This window comes from Ovis aries, chromosome 2 (assembly GCF_016772045.2).
Source record: "Ovis aries strain OAR_USU_Benz2616 breed Rambouillet chromosome 2, ARS-UI_Ramb_v3.0, whole genome shotgun sequence".
Lineage (NCBI taxonomy): Eukaryota > Metazoa > Chordata > Mammalia > Artiodactyla > Bovidae > Ovis > Ovis aries.
The window spans coordinates 135,610,354-135,631,228 of NC_056055.1; the positions used below are offsets into that span (position 1 = coordinate 135,610,354).

Below are 20,875 nucleotides of genomic sequence, written 5' to 3' on the forward strand. Positions count from 1 at the left end.
TGGTTGTGAAGATTAAATGAAATACCCAATGTAACAGTACCATGGTGTTTGGTGTATAAGTGTTCAATAAATCTTAGCAATTGTTATTATTGCTTAATATAATAAATTGCTATAAAAAATTCAAACTACATTCCTAACCATTATTTTTAACCAAAGGTCAAAAATAATATAAGGGCTTCCCAGGTGGCTCAGTGGTAGAGAACTGGCCTGCCAGTGCAGGAGACACAGGAGACGTGAGTTCGATCCTTGGTTTGAAAGATCCCATGGAGGGGGAAATGGCAACCCTCTGCAGTATCCTTGCCTGGAAAATTCCATGGAGAGAGGAGCCTAGTGGGCTACTGTCCATGAGGTCAAAAAGACTTGGTCATGACTGAGCAACTGAGCACACATACAAAAATAATATAGCCCTATTATAGTCTAAGATCTAAACTATTTTTAGACCGATTTTATATAAAGGAAAGAAGGCTGACATTCCAAAGCTCAGAATATGAACTGAATCATACTTTAAGTTATTCTTCATGATAAACAGAAAAGATAATCTAATCATACCATCTTATTATCTAGTATTTCCAAGGCCTGTTGATGTTTTTGGTAGAGTGGATGTCTTCTGTCAGGCTTAATGTTAAATTGTAGCTTCTTTTCAACGGAATCTTCAGGTTCAAATGTAGGTGAGCTGGTGTTCAATAGTTGTGAAATATTCGGCACAAATATGAAAGGCTTAAAAACAGATCTAGAAGAAAAAGTATTAAGTTGGTATGTGCAATATAAAAATATTTAGCATTGTTCTACATCTTCTATGATTCCCTGTGGTTTCTACTCATTTATAACACACTGATTGTTCCTGTGATACTAGTTTTACCTGTGCCTATCTTCCTTGGTATCCTAGGATCTTCTTCTGGGACAAGGGACATGCTTTATTTAGCCTTGAATTCCCATGAACCTGACAAAGGGCCTGGCATCTAACAGTGTCAAGTTAAATTATGGCTCATTTTTTACTGCAAACTCCACAGTTGGAGGGTAAGAACAATCCTCAGTGCAATATATTGAGGATTAGGATATGGGATGAAAATAAACAGAAGTATTAATAAAGGGTTTACAAGTTTCATTCCATTTGCTTGAAGATATCTTTAGTAAGATGAAAGATAAAAGACAGCAAACATAAGGTCATTTCTAAATGTAATGTGCATTATGTTTTATGAGAGATGCCAACAATTTAAATCAAGATAGCCTGTATAATCTACTTGATAAAGCTTGAACTATTGATATTTTAAGTTTTACATGTATTTTCTAGATTATTAAACCATTTTACTAATCCTCTAATATTTAATATGGAAATCTGCATAAGAAAACCTATCTATTTTCTTTTCTTGACAATTTTAAGTATATTTGGGGAAAGAGGGGATAGGAATAACTGTGTACCAGAAACAATAAACATTTTCATCCCGTAAGAATGAGAACAGTTATATAATACATACGCAAATGGCAGACTAAAACTTGAATAAAACATTCAGTAGAAAATTTTTGTCATATTGGTGCAACAAAAATTTAGCCTGACAAAATCATGACCAGACTAATGACTCTACCCTACTCCCTGCCTGGTTTATAGTATTTGTGACTTTACCTCTCAGGATCAGGAGTCCCTGTAAAGAAGTGAATGCAAGGAAGGTTGGAATCTTGAGGTAAAATAGAAACCATGCTTGCAGTGGTCAGGAATTCTCCCTCCATATTAATGCCGCTTGGTTTATCTCGGAGAATTTCCACCATTGTTTCAAAAGTTATGTTTCCTAGGGAAATAAATTTTAAGACCATCAAATACATATGCATTTGCAAACTGGGATCCTGCAATTATGAACTGCTTTCTCTATTGATAATATATAATATGAGATACTGGTTTAGGTATTAAGTAAGATTGACTATACGCAAATCTCGTATCATAACTGTTAGATTCACTGGGCTGTCACAAGGAAGATATTTTTTTAAATATAAAATAAAATCTCCAAACATTGTAATAGGATAAATCTGTTATCTCTAAAGAAGAAGAAATCAATAATACAAAATACACTCAACCTCACTGCCCTTCTAAAATTTTTTAAGGGATATGTAGTTAGCAATTAGCTAACAATGTCAATAATTATTATCTGAGTCTATCCGTCCTAGGAACAAAATATTAAGAGAATAGTGTGTTTAGTTTCCAATATTACAAAAGATGTTCTTTACAAAATAACAAATTATTTTTCCTGTAATAATTTCTATGTCTGACATTAATACTCTTTTATGAAAACCTGACTGGGAATCAAGGAGACGAAAGACATTATTGGCTAGTGGAACTTGTATGTACACAGTTCTGTCAGACTACTTCAAAAATCTAAATGTCCATTGTGCATGATAAATATAAATGCATTATATTGTTTTCTGCTTTCATAGGTAAAGTTTGGTATTTTAAGATTTTTTTGAGAAAAACAGAAAAAAAATCTATTTTATCTTTTTACCAAACACAACATGTTCATGGTTACAGAGAGCCTCAGAATCCCATATTTGGAAGGCATTTCCACCAAAAAGTTTAAAAAGCCCAGCATGCCTTCAGACAGCTCTTCTCCATTCTACACGTTTATGTGGCTTAGGATCTCTCATGACAGGATGGAGAACCTTACCCCTTGACAATGTAGCCCTCCAAGAGTGGCCAAAATATCTTCTTCTCACATGATAATGATTCTCGTCCCCAAAATTAATGACTCTCAATTCTCCCTGAATCACATTAAAACTCCTTCAAATTAAAACTTCTACCAAACTTAACTGAAATAACATTTTCCCATCTTTCATCCGCATTGGTCCTATCTTTTGTCTGTCTCTGCCATTAGACTATAAATTCCTGATCTTTTGTCTGTATTGTTCCTATCTCTGCAATTAGATTACAAATTCTCTAAAGACAAAAATGGGATTTACTCTCTTTAGTTCTCATTCATTCAACAAATTTATTGAACACCTATTAAATGCCAGGCATTGTCCTAGGCTATGGACAAATACAGTAATCTAATTGATACTTGGGTTTACTGAGGAATTTAATATTTGATAAAATTGGTTGGCACTTCAAATCAGTAGACAAAACATAATTCATTTAAAAAGTGGGGCTGACAGAAAACTCTACTCAATACTGTATAATGGTCAATATGGGGAAAGAATCTTAAAAAAAGCATGTGTGTATACACACACACACACATATAGCTGATTCACTTTGCTGTACACATGAAACTAATACATTATAACTATACTCCAATAAAAAATTTTAAAAAAACAAGTGGGGCTAAGATTATTGGGTAATCATTTGAGAAGTGATTAAACAAAAAAGAAGCCAGAATCCTAATTCATATGTTATTGTAGAATAATTCCAGAAGATTTATAATATAAATGTTAAAAATAAAACTATAAGATGTAGATAACCATTTCTGGTACAGTGTAAATGGCCTTTCTAAAAGCATAACATCAAAGATAAAAACCATATAAGAACAATTCTGCATGGGACATTTTATTACTAGCTTTCTATTTATGCCAGCTATTCTTTTTCTCCTTTTTTGCCTTCTTTAATTTTTTCAGGTATTTATTATTCTATTTCTACTATGTTTGCTTATTTGTACATTTCTTCTTTTTATTTTCTCTTGACTTTATATATTACAGTCTTAAATTAGTTCTTCACCACTTAGTTAATACAAGGACCTTGTAACACTTTTACTCCAATTACTGCCTCCTGTCTTTTGTGCTATTTCTCATACATGTAATTCTACTGTATTCATCCAAGTCTTTGAAAAGCAGATGCCAATTCTATGTACAAAGCTTTTAAGAGAGAGAACCAAATTTCAGTCTGGCTTCAATGAACTTGGCTTGATGATTTATATAATTTTTCTAAATACACAAAGGTTTTTTAAAAACTTTATTTCATATTGGACTATAGCTACTTATTTAACTTATATGCAGAGTACATCATGTGAAATGCCAGGCTTGATGAAGCACAAGCTGGAATCAAGATTGCCAGGAGAAATATCAATAACCTCAGATATGCAGATGACACCACCCTTATGGCAGAAAGCAAAGAGGAACTAAAGAGTCTCTTGCTGAAAGTGAAAGAGGAGAGTGAAAAAGTTGGCTTAAAACTCAACATTCAAAAAACAAAGATAATGGCATCCAGTCCCATCACTTAATGGCAAATAGATGAAACAATGGAAACAGTGGCAGACTTTATTTTTGGGGGCTCCAAAATCACTGCAGATGGTGACTGGAGCAAGGAAAGTTATGACAAACCTAGACAGCATACTAAAAAGCAGAGACATTACTTTGCTGACAAAGTCCATCTAATCAAGGCTATGGTGTTTCCAGCAGTCATGTATGGATGTGAGAGCTGGACTATAAAGAAAGCTGAGCGCCAAACAATTGATGCTTTTGAACTGTAATGTTGAAGACTCTGGAGAGTCCTTTGAACAGCAAGAAGATCAAACCAGTCAATCCTAAAGGATATCAGTCCTGAATATTCATTGGAAGGACTGATGCTGAAGCTGAAACTCCAATACTCTGGCTACCTGATGTGAAGAACTGAGTCATTGGGAAAGACCCTGATGCTAGAAAAGATTGAAAGCAGAAGGAGAAGGGGATGACAGAAGATGAGATGGTTGGATGGCATCACCAACTCGATGAACGTGAGTTTGAACAAGCTCCGGGAGTTGGTGATGGACAGGGAAGCCGGGCATGCTGCAGCTGCAAAGACTTAGACATGACTGAGTGACTGAACTGACTGAACTGACAGCTGATTAACAATGCTGTGATAGTTTCAAACAGACAGCAAAGAACTCAGCCATACATATACATGTATCCATTCTCCTCCAAACTCCCCTCCTATTCAGGATGCCACATAACTGCACAGAGTTCCCTATTCAATACAGTAGGTCCTTGTTGATTATCCATTTTAAATGTAGCAGTGTGTAAATGTATAAAGATTTTATGAGGGAAAATGCCTATGAGACAAAATGACAAGTAATCCAGACTGCAACTGAAGTCTGAACCTGGGTTTAACAGAGAGGGAAGAAAGGTTGAGTGAAAGTGACCTAGATTAACATGCCATCTAAGGAAAGTTTGCAAGGCTCTCAGGAAGTCCTTGACCCAAAGTCAACCATCAGAAGAGTTCAATGACCCTCAGCATGGGCCTGCCTTAGTCTCCCTGATGCTTTCAGTCATTGACCAGGAGCAGCCTTCAGGAATCGTAATATACAACAGAACTTGAGCACAGCAGCTATGGTTATTGGTCATAACATTATTACTTTCAGTTCAGTTCAGTTCAGTCGCTCAGTCATGTCTGACTCTTTGTGACCCCATGAACTGCAGCACACCAGGCCTCCCTGTCCATTACCAACTCCTGGAGTCCACCCAAACCCATGTCCATTGTGTCGGTGATGCCATCCAACCATCTCATCCTCTGTCATCCCCTTCTCCTCCTGCCCTCAATCTTTCCCAGCATCAGGGTCTTTCCAAATGAGTCAACTCTATGCATCAGGTGGCCAAAGTATTGGAGTTTCAGCTTCAACATCAGTCCCTCCAATGAACACCCAGGACTGATCTCCTTTAGGATGGATTGGTTGGATCTCCTTGCAGTCCAAGGGACTCTCAAGAGTCTTCTCCAACACCACAGTTCAAAAGCATCAATTCTTTGGCGCTCAGTTTTCTTTATAGTCCAACTCTCACATCCATACATGACTACTGGAAAAACCATAGCCTTGACTAGACAGACCTTTGTTGGCAAAGTAATGTCTCTGCTTTTGAATATGCTATCTAGGTTGGTGATAACTTTCCTTCCAAGGAGTAAGCGTCTTTTAATATCATGGCTACAATCACCATCCGCAGTGATTTTGGAGCCCAGAAAAATAGAGTTAGCCACTGTTTCCACTGTTTCCCCACCTATTTGCCATGAAGTGATGGGACCGGGACCATGATCTTAGTTTTCCGAATGTTGAGCTTTAAGCCAACTTTTTCACTCTCCTCTTTCAGACAATATTTATTTAGTTTTACCCACACATTTACTGTTTCTTTTACTCTTCACTCACTCTCGCCCACCTTGCTTCTAAGATCATTTTTCCTGAAGAATAACTCAGTATTTCTTTTAGTACCAATTGGTTTGTTGTTGTCATTGTCATTCAGTTGCTAACTTGTGTCCAACTCTTTGCAACTCCATAGACTGCAGCACACCAGGCTTCCCTGTCCTTCACTATCTCCTGGAGTTTGCTCAGACTCACGTCCATTGAGTTGGGGATGCCATATAATCATCTCATGCTCTGTAGTCCCCTTCTCTTCCTGCCCTCAATCTTTCCCAGCATCAGGGTCTTTTCCAATGAGTCAGCTCTTCGCATCAGATGGCCAAAACACTGGAGCTTCAGCCTCAGCATCAGTTCTTCCAAAGAATATTCAGGACTGATTTCCTTTAGGATTAACTGGTTTGATCTCCTTTCTGTCTAGGGGACTCTCAAGAGTCTTCACCAGCATCATAATTAGAAGACATCAGTTCTTCAGCACTCAGCCTTCTTTATGGTCCAACTCTAACGTGATTACTGAAAAAAACCATAGCTCTGATTTGTCATAGCTTTTCTTCCAAAGAGCAAATGTCTTTTCATTTCATGGTTACGGTCTCCATCTGCAATGATTTAGGAGCTCAAGAAAATAAAATCCGTCACTGTTTCCACTCTTCCCCATCTATTTGCCATGAAGTGATGAAACTGGATGCCATGATCTTAGTTTTTTGAATGTTGAGTTTTAAGTCAGCTTTTTCACTCTTCTCTTTCACGTTCATCAAGAAACTCTTTAGTTTCTCTTTGCTTTCTGCCACTAGAACGCTATGATCTGCATATCTAAGGTTGTTGATATTTCTCCTGGCAATCTTGATTCCAGCCAGTTGGTTAGTGATGAATTCTCTCAAAGTTTAGTCCAACTTCATTTCTGGAGTATATTTTCACTGGATATGGAATTCTAAATTGGTAGTAATTATTTTTCTCTATCACCTTAAAGGTGTCATTTTACAGTCTTCTAGATTCTTTCCCTTCTGTTGAAGGCAAAGGTTTTCCGCCAGTCATATCTGATGCTTTGAAGGTAATATATATTTTCTCTCTGACTGGTTTTAGGATTTTCTGTTTATTTCCCTCTTCAACAGTCTTATTACAATAGGCCCAGGTGTGGTGTCCTTTTATTTATCCTTGGGATTTGTAGAGCTTCATTAAACTGTGACTTGCCGACTTTCTTAACTGGGGAAAATTCTTGGCCAGTATCTCTTCAAATCTTGCTTTTTGCCCATCCATATTCTCTCTCACCTTTCCTATTGGGACTCCAACTACATACATGTTAGACCTTTTCAATGAGTCCTATATGGCTTTCACACTCTTGCCTGTATTTTCCAAAGCCTTATCTCTGTTTCAAGCAGAAATTTTCTACTGATATTCCAATTCACTAATTTTTTTCTTCTGCTATGTCTAATAGGTTATTATACTGAATTCTCAGTTATTATAAATTTACAGTTCTAAAAACTAAGATCAAGACATCCAGTCCCATCACTTCATGGCAAGTTGAAGGGGAAAAAAATGGAAGCAGTGACAGATTTTATTTTCTTGGGCTCCAAAATCACTGCAGATGGTGACCGCAGCCATGAAATTAAGACACTCCTTGCAAGGAAAGCTACGACAAACCTAGACAGCATATTAAAAAGCCAAGACATCAGCTTGCCAACAAAGGTTCGTCTAGTCAAAGCTCTGGTTTTTGCAGTAGTCATATATGGATGTGAGAGTTGAACCATAAAGAAGGCTGAGTGCTGAAGAACTGATGCCTTTGAATTTGGTGCTGGAGAAGACACTTGACAGTCCCTTGGACAGCAAGGAGATGAAACCAGTCAATCCTAGAGGAAATCTACCCTGAATATTCACTGAAAGGACTGATGCTGAACCTGAAGCTCCAATATTCTGGTCACCTGATGCAAAGAGCCAACTCACTGGAAAAGATCCTGATGCTGGGAAAGACTGAAGGCAAAAGGAGAAGGGGGAGGCAGAGGATGAGATGGTTAGATAGCATCACCAACTCAGTGGACATGATTCTGAGCAAACTCCAGGAGATAGTGGAAAACAGGGAAACCCAGCATGCTGCAGTCCATGGGGTCACAGTCAGACACGACTTAGTGACTAAACAACAACAACAGTTCTTTTATTTCCATTTGGTTCTCTTTTCTAGATTTCAATTCTCTGATGAAATTCTCCATCTTCTCATCTAGTTTTTTTAAACATATAAAACATGTTAATTTAAAAGTCTGTATCCAATCAAACTAATTGCAAATAACCAGTGGGTCAGTTTCTACTGTCTTTCTCTTGATTTTCAGTCATTTGGTCCATTTCTTGCCATGTCTGATAAATTTTTAATTAAATGTTGGATACTATAGATGAAAATTTGTACAGGTTCTGCATGATATTTTCCTTCATAGAAGATTTAATTTTCTTCTGGCAAACAGATGGAATATACATAGATTAACTATTGATCCAGCTTAGACTAGTCTATTCTCTGTCCATTCTTATTCCTAAGGTACAGCCTTTCTGGGGTTTTAGATGAAAGCCTAGGGTATTTCTCAGGCCCCTTCTTCTTGGTTGTTCATCAAATCCAATTTTGTCCCTAAGACTTGTAAGACTACCAAAATCTCTACTTAACTTTGTAAAGTCTTAGCAACTACTCATCCTACAGTGCCTCATCCTACATACACACTGCATAGAAGTCAGCAGCTGCTATAAGGAGAAATTGTGACATAGAAAGTCAGACTCTTCTCAGAGTACAGATGGTCTTTTTCCAGTCTCCTGGATCTAGGCCCCTCATGTCCTAACTGTTTTGGGTATTCACCATGCCTTCAAACTGGTTTTATTCTTCCAGCTTTTATAGTTATTCTTGGGAAGAGGGTAGTCCAGTACTAGCTACCCCTTGTTAACCAGAAGCAGATGTTTAGCTTTGTGCTTTTAACCAACTCAAATTTTATGCCTTTCATTTATTAAATATGTCTCTTTTCACCTTCAAGTAGTATCAATTTTTTAATAACAGTAAAGAATATGGTAGATCCATATTGTAACAAGTATATTTTTAAAAAACACAAAACACAGAGTACCTGCCATCACATAAAATATTTTCAGACACTTATATGTAAATGTTTAATTACCGCATTAAAATTAGTCCTAAAGAAAAAAAATAACTTTCACTTAACACAGTTGGTTGACCACAGGTATTTGTTTCTTCTGTTTCCAAGTCCTACTACAATGACAGCAAAGGAATAAACAAATGAAATTACTTACAAGGACAAATAAAGCATGAAAAGCAAGAATTCCCCTCATTCCCCTGATATATGGGAATAATTAAAAGAGAAAAGTTTATATCAAGTCTGTACCCAAATTGTAATTCTGTGACATTTCAAATTAAAATAAAATTGATTTCCATATAAAACAATCTAGCGTTCCATCCTCAGTTAACCACTCAAACTACCAACTGCTTTATGTTAATAGCAAATTTTCACTTTCTCCATTAACATAGCTACGACTTCAAATTCAAGAAAAATAATGTGTAGATAATTTGTTACAGGAGCAATACCTTTCTGTAAATTTAGGAAAATGCAGGGAGAAACAAAAAAATTATATATCTGAAAACAATCCTTAATAATAAAACTAGACAATAAAGCAAAAGCCATCCACTCCTATCAGACACATAGCTTCTGCACCCAGTGAGATTTTAGAATGACTCAAACATAAATTCCTATAAGTAGGAAGTTTTGATGAAAACAGTGTCAGAACCATAACACTGAGATAAGACAGGTATTATGAAAATGTTTTTGCATTCAAAACCTACAATTCTCAAAATGAAAGAAGGATTTACATGATCACTTGAGTAGGACAGCTATAAGTAATCCACTAGCAAGCATTGGATAAGTACTGAGACTGCAGTGGTAGGGTTCACTAAAATGAATGCAAAACATAGGGTACAATCTCATTGCAATTTAAACTAGTCATTTAAAATACATGAGTGAATATAGATAAAATTTGGACATACGTGCAGCACAGTTAATAGCTATCAGGTAGGAAGAGCTGGAAAGAAGAGAAATAGGCTCTTCCATCTAGAAAAATCATAGGAAAAAATAGCTATAATATTCTAGTAGACAATTTTCTATAAAAGTACTGGAAAGACATTTATTCCTTTGGCAAAGCACAGAAAGCTGGATGAACTGTACTTCGTACTTGGAGGAAAAAGAAGTTTCATGTCAGATGCATCTATTACTATAATCATGTATGCATTTCAAATCTATAATTCAGTCATTTTGTAGTTAAATATAATAAATTATTATACTGCAGTAGATAATTGATTTATAATTTTTTCTACCTATTTTTTATTCCTTTTATCCAATCACCCTAAACCTTACAATTCTTGACATTTTTCTCTCTGGCTTAGTTATATGTTGATATTCTTCATTTTTTCAGAATATCTGCTAATTTTATGTCCTAACCCTTTAGGTTTATTGCCATATAAAAAGGACATAATAATGATCATTGTTAAACTATCTGCAAGTTAGATAGTTCAATTCAATTTACAAGCCTTTGTTAACAACAACAAAAAAACTTACTAAGCATACATATACACTAGTGCAGACACTGAACTAGGTGCTGAGAAAAATGTAAGGACAAATAAGAGTCTTTTTTTTTTTAATTTAAGTTTCATACGGGAGATAAGTGAAGGGCACAAACGGTTTCCTCATTTGTAAAATGAAGATAATACCTACTTACCATGTTTGCGTAAAGAAAATAATATAATCACTTAGCACAGTGTCTAGCCTTTGATATACTTTTTAAATAAATAGGAGTAGATACTGTTGCAACCATTACTCCATCTCTACTTTTACAATAATAGTCACTGTAAAATCAAAATCCTTAGAGTAACATATTTTATTTAGTGTTTTCTACATATCTATCCACATGGAAAAAAAGACACTTCAAATAACCTACTTATAAAATGACAAACTAACATTAAGAAACTTAGAGGAAAAGTTTTCAAATGATAAGACGTTCTGGAAATTAAAAGTAAGGTATTAAATACTTGGAAAATAATGACATTAAGGCATTCTAAAAACATTCTGTCACAAACTTTTTTCTGCTGTATGTGTGCATATTTGTGTGCTTAGTCACTGCATTGTGTCCGACTCTTTCCGACCCTAGGGACTACAGTCAGTAGGCTCCCCTGTCCAGGGGATTCTCTAGGCAAGAATACTGGAGTGGGTTGCCATCTCCTCCTCCAAGGGATCTTTCTGACCCAGGGAGCGAACGTGGATCTCCTTCATCTCCTGCACTGGCAGGCAGAGTCTTTTACCACTGAGCCACCTGGGAAGCCGCGCTTTTCTGCTATACATATAATTAATTTGTTTAATGAATACCTGAGAAGCAAGTATTAATCACTGACTGATCTTATCTCTCAGAAGTTGCTTTCTGACTGATTTCTAGAACCACTTTATCTTTCAAGTGAAAGAGTACACATCAGTCACATATTTTTATTAGTGAAAAGAGCCTCTTAGCATTTATCTGCCACCCAGTAATCTTCTAAATAATCTTCATAATTATTGGGTGGCAGATAAGGAACTTTTTCGTGGCAGATAAAGAATTTTTCTGGAATTATTTGGAGGCAAATAGACAAGACAAAGAGCCCTTGTGATTCAGACAGTAAAGAGTATGCCTGCAATGCAAGAGACTCAGGTTCAATCCCTGGGTTGGGAAGATCCTCTGGGGAAGGAAATGGCAACCCACTCCAGTATTCTTGCCTGGAGAATCCCTTGGACAGAGAAGCCTGGCAGGCTACAGTCCCGGGGTCGCAGAGTCAGATACAACTGAGAGACTTCACTTTCACACAACATAAAAGTGGCACAACACATGCATGTGCTTTGACGCCACATTCTACTCTGAGGAAATTATTCTAGGAAAATGGTCATGGATATGAAAGTAAATAAGCTATAAGCATGCTGTATAATTTTCAGTAGTGAAAAACTAAAAACAACCTAAGTAACTGGGAATTTGTTAACTAAAGTATAATTCATACACTCAATCTTTATAATGATAAAATACAGCCATATGGAAATACAAATATACAAAAATAATAGAATACCATGTGCCTGTTGAAAAATGAAAAAGTTTAGTACATATTAAAATAGAATGATCTACCTTACCACTAACTGGTGAAAAGTTATGTGCAGACAAGTATGTGTGGAATGCAAGCATTTTGTAAAACAGAGAATCAAGAATACCTGTATATAATTTCATTAAGCATACAACATCTCTGAAAGAATACACAAGGAACTGCCTATAGGAAAAATAACTTAATAGGGGCCTGTTAGAAGGGCAACTGGAGTAGGAAATGGCAACCCACTCAAGTGTTCTTACCTGAAGAATTCCACGGACAGAGAATCCTGGTGGGCTAAAGTCCATGGAGTCACAAAGAGTTGGACACAACTAGTGAATAACCCTTAGAAGGGAGACACTTCACGGTAACTCTGAATTTTGAATCACATGAATATATTTATTTTTACAAGTAAAACAATGCTGAAGAATTTATGCTTTTGAACTGTGGTGTTGGAGAAGATAAATTACCTTTATGCTTATTCAGAAGTTTGTAGCCTTCACAGTATCTGCCTGGTGAAATCATCATCTTGGCTGTGTCAAGATAAGAGTATGTTGCAGCAAAATCGAATGCCTTTCTCCCATCCCACCAACCTCTCTGCTTGGCATAGTTTCTCATGTCTGGGTGTTCCCGATCAATTTTGGTTGTTATAGAAAGCTGATTAGAAATATTGCGAACTCCCTCTATTTTGAAAGAAGAGAGGAAGGGAGAAGAAAAGTCACATTTAATGTAATGTATCTATCTCTGTACATTATGATCCTTAATCACTATTTCAATGTAAATACAGGCTTCGAAATGTTGTACCATGCATGTCTATTTATTACACACTCAAATGCATAAATAACTTTTCTAAATTAAAGTTTTTATTTTGAGGTAACTATGGATTCACATGCAATTAGAAGAATTAAAGAACAAACTATGCACCTTTATACTGTCTCCCCAAATGGTAACACCTTGTATGACATCACAACCAAAGTATTAATATTCACACTGTCAAGATGATATCACAATGATCACTCATGTTGCCCTTTCATAGCCACCCCCACCCATCTCCTACACCCACCCTTTCATTAACCCCAGGCAACCATCTGTTACTCATTTCTATAACTGTCATTTCAAGAAAAACCATATAAATGGAATCATACAATATATAATCTTTAGGTTTTTTCCCCCTCAGATTAACTCCCTAAAGATTATTCCAGGTTATTATATGTATCAACAGTTCATTCCTTTTTATTGCTGAGTAGTATTCCATGGTATAGGCATACTACAGTTCATTTAAATATTCACAAGTTAAAGGACTGCTTGGTTCCTTCCTGTTTCTGCCCATCATGGGAAAAGCTGCCATGCAAATTCATGTACAGGTTTTCGCGTGCATTTAAGTTTTACTTCTCAGGGATAAATGCACAAGATTGTAAGTGTTACACTGTATAATAGTTACATATTAAGATCCTTTTTTTTAACTGCCAAACTGTTTTCCTGAGTGTACATTCTTACTAGCAATGCAGCAGTGACCCATTCTCCACATTCTCACTAGCATTTGGTAGAGTCATTTAAAAATTTTTAGCCATTCCAGTAAAATAGATAGCCAGTGGGAATTTGCTGTATGATGCTGGGAGCTCAAACCGCTGCTCTGTGACAACCTAGAGGGGTGGGATAGAGTGGCAGGTGGGAGGAAGGCTCAAGAGGGAGGTTTCAGACACATGTATGCCTATGGCTGATTCATGTTGATGTTTGGCAGAAAACAACACAATATTGTAAAGCAAATATCTTCCAATTAAAATAAATAAATTTGAAAATTTCTCAGCCATTCTGATAGAGGTATAATACTATCTCCTTGTGATTTTAGTTTGCATTTCCCTAATGGGTAATGATCTTAAACATCATTTCCTGTGCTTTTGTGATATCTGTATATCCCTTTCAGCAAAATGTCTCTTCAGGTCTTCTTGTTCATTTTTCTAGTTGGATTGTCTTTTTACTGTTGAATTTTGACAGTTATTTTTATATTTTAGATATTCATCTTTTATATGAATTACTGTTTAAAAAGTAGCCGTAAGTTTAGAACAGAAATAGAAGGCTTCTAAAAATATCATAACAAAATTTTCAATTAAAATACAAAACAGAAGAAACAATAAAAGCCTATTCTAAACAAATCATAATAAATGAAATAGATATGATAAATAAAAATTAAGAACATTTTAACACAGTTTAGAATGACAGTTGGCCAAGGAGAAATCAGTTAAATTACTCTAATGAAGTCATATTTGGGATGGTCTCACTATAATAATAGACCTAAGTCATGATAGAATCAAAGTCGGAGAAGAAGAATTTTCTATCTAGTAAAATAATTCCCTACAGTTAAGCTATTTAGTTCTTGGGCTCATTCACTATTAGGAAGAGAAACAAGTTGGCAAAGTTAATCTGCAGCTGAATAATCAGACTCAATGAAGGTGTTCATTTTGGATGGCTTGGTGGGGCTAACTTTTTCAACAGAAAACACTTACTCATTTTTCTCTTGCGTGTAGCATACTTGACAAAATAAAAAGTAATTAATGGTATGATCTGGCCAATTATCATAATAAGAAAAACAGTCTCAATTCAGTTTTATGTATTAATAAACATGCATGCAATATATAAAATAAAATGTCCATCAAAACAACTGTCAATGACCTGTTGTGAAAAATAGCATCCAAATCCTTCAAAGCTCAAAGCTAGCTTCATGAAGATTTTCTAAACTTCTCCAGTTCACAATGACTTTTCCTTTCTTTAAATATTCATGGCATATATATGTATGTATTATTCATGTACCACTTAATATTTTCACATGTGTTTCTGTAAAACTATGAGATCCAGAGGTAAGAACACAAAAGGTATGTGAACATGCCTTAGCACAAGACTATACTCAAGTGAAGGAATACTGAACAAAGAGTCAGGATGGAAATATTTAAATTCTAAGGCTAAAACAATAAATAAATAAAATTTTAAAACAATAAATTCTATCATTCACTGCCCTGAGTACATAATTTCATATGTCTGGATTTCCTCACTGGAAAATATGTATATATGATCACAAAGAAATCAAGAGAAAAGGAAAGAAAAGCATTCTAAAACAATCAACTGTTTTATTTACTCAATGACATTAAATGTTTCACTTTACTACTGTTACTACTAACATATTCTTTCTAACCACTAACTCACAGTCACCAGTCCCCAGTAACACTCCCTAGTCCTCACCTCCATATCCACACATGATGAAATTTTGGAGTTCAGTCCAAAGTTTAAAAGATGAAAAAATAATAAAGTAATGGTTTTATCCCATTAAAAGGTAAAAAACTACTATAAAGCATACAAGAGTTACTTCACAGAAAATGTACACAGGTTATATGAAATTAGTATCATATTTATGAAAAAGAGATGATAGCACCTTTTCCTCTTTTTCTAGAAAGCTCTTTATAGAGTTCTTTTACTGTCTTGCCTGGAAAATCCCATGGACGGAGGAGCCTGATAGGCTACAGTCCATGGGGTCGCAAAGAGTCGACACGGCTGAGCAACTTCACTTTCACTTTCATTTTCACTTAACTGTATGTTCTTTCACATTTTTTCATTTCCCCTGCAGTTTTCCCCTTCATTGCACTGGAGTATAAATCTTGAAAAACAACTAAATGAAATGTCCGCAATTAGGAGGTATTTTATTAACTGTAAAACAAATTAAATCATGAAAAGCTGTCCATACCTTCTACTTTTTCTGCTGCCCAGTACTTTCCTGCAGTTTCCAGAATCCAGGCTTCATTTCTATCCGCTATCAGGAAACTGTTGTGATAGCTAAATACCATCCTACCCTCTGAACAATTTCCACCCTGGCCGTATTTTTCTAATAAATCAACAATGACATTGAGGGCTTTTTCAGCTGTATCACCTCTTTCAAGGCCAAGTCTAAAATAAAAATATTAAAGTTCTCAGATTAAAAGAAATTTCCATTTTTTTTCTTAAATAATTTCATGCACATGAGATTTTGTGTTTATGTTCAAAGAAAAACCTCTTCAAGTTAATAGATCCAGTGAAATCCAACTTCTAACTTATTCCTTCTGAAGTTAGTTTGGGATGATGAAAACAAAGATCAGTGTTCAAATTCCAACTTGGTAATTTATTCGCAAGTTGATTTATCTCTAAACCTCCAGATTTCTCATCTGTAAAATCAGGATAACTATAATACCCCATAAGGTAACTGTGAGAATTAGTTATGGTCTAATAAAGTATGTTAAGTACTTCCAATGAATCATAATTTTCAATTCTCCTGACTTCCTTGGTGGCTCAGACGGTAAAGCATCTGTCTACAACGTGGGAGACCTGGGTTCAATCCCTGAGTCGGGAAGTTCCCTGGAGAAGGAAATGGCAACCCACTGCAGTACTCTTGCCTAGAAAAATCCCATGGATGGAGGAGCCTGGTGTCCATGGGGTCGCAAAGAGTTGGACACGACTGAGCGACTTCTCACTCCCTCCCTCCCTCCCTTCTCCTAATTAATGACATTTGAACTGATTCTGAAGCATTTTTAATACAAACTATAAAGTATCAAAGTCCAAACAATGAAAAAAAAAAAAGGAAGCTAAAACATGTTAAAAGTTACACCAAAATTTTAAACTTAGACAAGTTCTATAGTGCAAAAATGTAACAAAAATATAACCTGACAAGGTCCATGCCCAGTAGTGCCTCTTCATCACAAACTTTTTCTCTTCCCCATACAGCTTCATTCCCAATGCAAACTCCATGCTCATTGGCTCCCATTTCTGCTCCCCATAACCAAGCTGGGCGACTAAGGACAACAGCATATGTTTCAGGAACTTGATCAATTTCTATGTAAGTACACTGTAAAGAAAGTCATAGTGACAACAATAAAACTGAAAAAGAAAAGTTATCAAAGTCTAGAATCTTAAAATAGATCAAAGACCTGAATATTATGAAAGAGATTATAACTAAATTGAAAATTTCAATTATAAGGCATTACCCTTGAAAAATATTCAGAATTGTCCCTAAGAGCATTTATTCATTCAGATATGTGCTAAGCATCTCCGGTCTGCTAAGAGATATATTAGTTATAATGATGAATCAGATATAGATCTTGCTTTCAAGAAACTAAGACCTGTACATTACTAAGACACAAGGAAATACAAACTATAAGGACTATGAAGAAAAGTGAAGATGGGGCGCTAATAGAAGCTCAGGAGAAAGAGAGTTTCTAGTTGTGAAATCTTGAAACATATTGTAAAGGAAGATGTATGTGAGTTGAAATGTAAAGAAAGAGACCTCAAACTCAACGTCCAGGGTTTGTTGATTAATGATACACATTCCATATGGCAGCCCTTAAATACAAGTGACTGCCATAGAAGCCCATGTCACACGTGGGACTCACCCATCAGGTACATCTACAACTGTGAGAAGAACAAGAACTTACAGGATAGGTGAGACAAACATGAAGAGATAAAACAGAAATGGATCCACGATAAGTAAATAGTCTCGTCAAAAGAAAACACTGGCCTAGTACAATTAGCCCTCCATATACACAGATCTCACATCCACACAGTCAACTAAACACTGATCAAAAATATTCAGCAAAAAAAATTCCAAAAAGCAAAATAAATTTGCCATTTGCTAGAAACTATTTACATAGCATTTATATTATATTTACAACTATTTACATGCCACACATATTGTACTACCTACTGGAGAAGGAAATGGCAACCCACTCTAGTGTTCTTGCCTGGAGAATCCCATGGACGGGGGAGCCTGGTGGGCTGCCGTCTGTGGGGTCGCACTGAGTCGGACACGACTGAAGCGACTTAGCAGCAGCAGCAGCAGAGATAATGTAAAGTTTGTGAGAGGATGTGTATAGGTTACATACATGTATATATCATTTTATAATAAGGGACTTGAGCATCAGATGATTTTGATATCCTAGGGAGTCCTGGAACCAATACCCCAAGGATGTGGAGGAACAATTGATACATAAAACATCTAATATTTAATATATCTTGGTACTAGAATATCAGTAAAAGTGGAATCTAAAAATAAATGTTACCAATAAAAGCACAGTGTGAAAGTTTTCCTTTAAATTCCATGCTAAATGGATTTTTTAAATAAAAAAATTTTAAAGGATCCTTTAATTGATGTGTATACTATCAAATGACTAGTGCATAGTATTGACAGTTATCACTGGATCAAAAAACCTCTTCTGATGATAAAATTGTTATTTCCAGAGCCTGGAACGACTGTTCCGATTCTACACCAATCAGAATCCTTTTTGCCCATCAAATTCCAGCTGAAACCCCAACTTCGGTGAAGCCTTCTTTGATTCCTAGTCTGAATTAATTGCTTCTTCCCCACTGCTGTCACAATCTGCTGCTCTTAAATTTGGTGTTGAAACTTCATCCTTCTTTACAAGGTGGTTAGTTACATAAACATCCTATTCCTCTACTAGACTCTAAGCTCCTGAAAGACAAAACTAGTCTTTTTTTTTTTATGATAGAAACTAAATGTTACAATTTATTCCATCTTCATGATTATAGGCATTACAGGGCAGGGTGGGTAAACAAGGCAAATAAAATCTTTTCTCCCCTCATTTAGCCAGATGCAACATGCTGGCATTTTTATGATTGGTTGACATTAATAACTAATTGACTTAAGTTGAAAGCTGGCAACAACAAATCTTTGCAATTTAGGATCTTCCTCCATAGCCACTCCAAGGATCTTGATTCCATGAGCTCAAAGATGGTGTTTACCACAGCATTCTTGAAGCTTTCAGATATTTTATTATTTTTGGCTGAGCCAGGTCTTTGTTGATGCACGCACGTTTTCTCGAGTTGTGGCCAGCAGGAGCTACTCTAGCTGTGCTGTGCAGGCTTCTCATTGAGGTGGCTTCTCTTGCTGTGGCGTTTAATGGCTGTGGCACAAGGGTGCAGCTGACCCGCAGCAGGTGGAATCTTCCTGGGCCCAGGGATTGAATCCATGTTCCCTGCATTGGCAGGCGGATTCTTAATAACTGGACCACCAAGGAAGTCCACACTCGCACATCTTAATATGAGATCTCACACCTCTTGTTAAGAGTGGTTGTTGTTTAGTTTCTAAGTCCTGTCTGACTCTTTTGGGACCCCATAGACTACAGCCCATCAGTCTCCTCTGTCCATGGGACTTTCCAGGCAAGATACTACAGTGGGTTACCATTTCCCTCTCCAAGGGATCTTCCTGTCCCAGGAAATTCAGCCCCTGTTTCCTATTTGGCAGACTGATTCTTTACCACCCAGCCACCTGGGAAGCCTGTTGTTAAGGCAAGACAGAACCAGTCTTGACAGCAAGCTTTAACTCTCTTTCTCCTATTCAACATACTTGCATATGGTAAGCATTCAAATATTTGCTCAAAGACCTAATAATTATTTCAGCGTTCTCCAAATTGCTAAAATAAAAGACCAGAATTCTGGTTCTGATTCAAATTATTTATGAAATTTAAATTCTTTAACTTTTTAACGTCTATAGCCTCTGCCAGATAGCTAGTGATTTTTAAACACTGTTTTTGACATTTTTAAAGAAAAATATTGTTAACAAAACATGCATTTCACCTACCTTAAGTTGTTCCTTCAAGTTGTCATGAACTGCAGCAGGAAAATAAACTACTTCCTGTACTTCATCACAGGGTCTATCTGAATTTTTTCCAAATATAATCCTGTTATCAATTGTTGCTGGAGGTAATGCCACAAAAGTGTCACAGGAACAAGGTTCCATTTTTTTTTTTTTAACTAAAAATCATATGGAAGTTTGAAAATAAAAAGAGAAAAATATTTTTATTTAGTACATGCAAAACAGAGTTTACTTGATGACTAGGGGATATTACTGTCATATCTCACAAAGAATGTTCCCTAAAGTGTTAAATTTCATATACTGCACTACAGAAATCAGTAAGAAAACAACAGGCATGAATCTAGTACTACAAGAATAAGTAAGAAAACAGGAACAAGTACCTTCTTCTAGTCTACTGCTCAGATTTACCCTCCAAGCTCTTTCTCAAGTCTTCCCTGAATCTCCTTTCATTATTTCCGTATTTGGAAACACCGGCACCTATACTATAAAGACTGTATTTGTGTACATATCTAACAAAGGATGTTCATTCAGTTCAGTTCAGTTGAGTTCAGTTGCTCATTTGTGTCCGACTCCTCATGACCCTATGGACCACAGCATTCCAGGCCTCCCCATCCATCACCAACTTTGAGTTTGAGTTTACTCAAACTCATCTCCATCGAGTCGGTGATGCCATCCAACCATCTCATCCTCTGTTGTCCCCTTCTCCTCTCGCCTTCAATCTTTCCCAGCATCAGGGTCTTTTCCAATGAGTCAGCTCTTCTCATCAGGTGGCCAAAGTATTGGAGTTTCAGCTTCAACATTAGTCCTTCCAATGAACACCCAGGACTGATCTCCTTTAGGATTGACTGGTTTGATCTTCTTGCAGTGCAAGGGACTCTCAAGAGTCTTCTCCAACACCACAGTTCAAAAGCATCAATTCTTCTGTGCTCAGCTTTCTTTATAGTCCAACTCTCATATCCATACATGACTACTGGAAAAACCATTGCCTTGACAAGACAAACCTTTGTTGGCAAAGTAATGTCTCTGCTTTTTAATATGCTGTCTAGGTTGGTA

At 36.3% G+C, this 20,875-nt stretch overlaps 1 protein-coding gene across 8 annotated transcripts in view; it reads right to left on the reverse strand.

The window, feature by feature from the left end:
- The window catches only part of SCRN3 (secernin 3), a 40,598-nt gene that overhangs the window by 17,407 nt on the left and 2,316 nt on the right, over positions 1–20,875 (reverse strand). For all 8 annotated transcript variants that reach the window (XM_012133407.5, XM_012133419.5, XM_012133412.4 and 5 more), the window contains 6 exons: positions 19,808–19,980; positions 16,878–17,059; positions 15,929–16,128; positions 12,666–12,878; positions 1,622–1,784; positions 550–730 (listed from right to left, as the gene is read on the reverse strand). In XM_012133407.5, coding sequence (XP_011988797.3) covers positions 550–730; positions 1,622–1,784; positions 12,666–12,878; positions 15,929–16,128; positions 16,878–17,059; positions 19,808–19,966 — 1,098 coding nt within the window. In that variant the 5' untranslated portion in view covers positions 19,967–19,980. The remainder of the gene's footprint in view (positions 1–549; positions 731–1,621; positions 1,785–12,665; positions 12,879–15,928; positions 16,129–16,877; positions 17,060–19,807; positions 19,981–20,875) is intronic.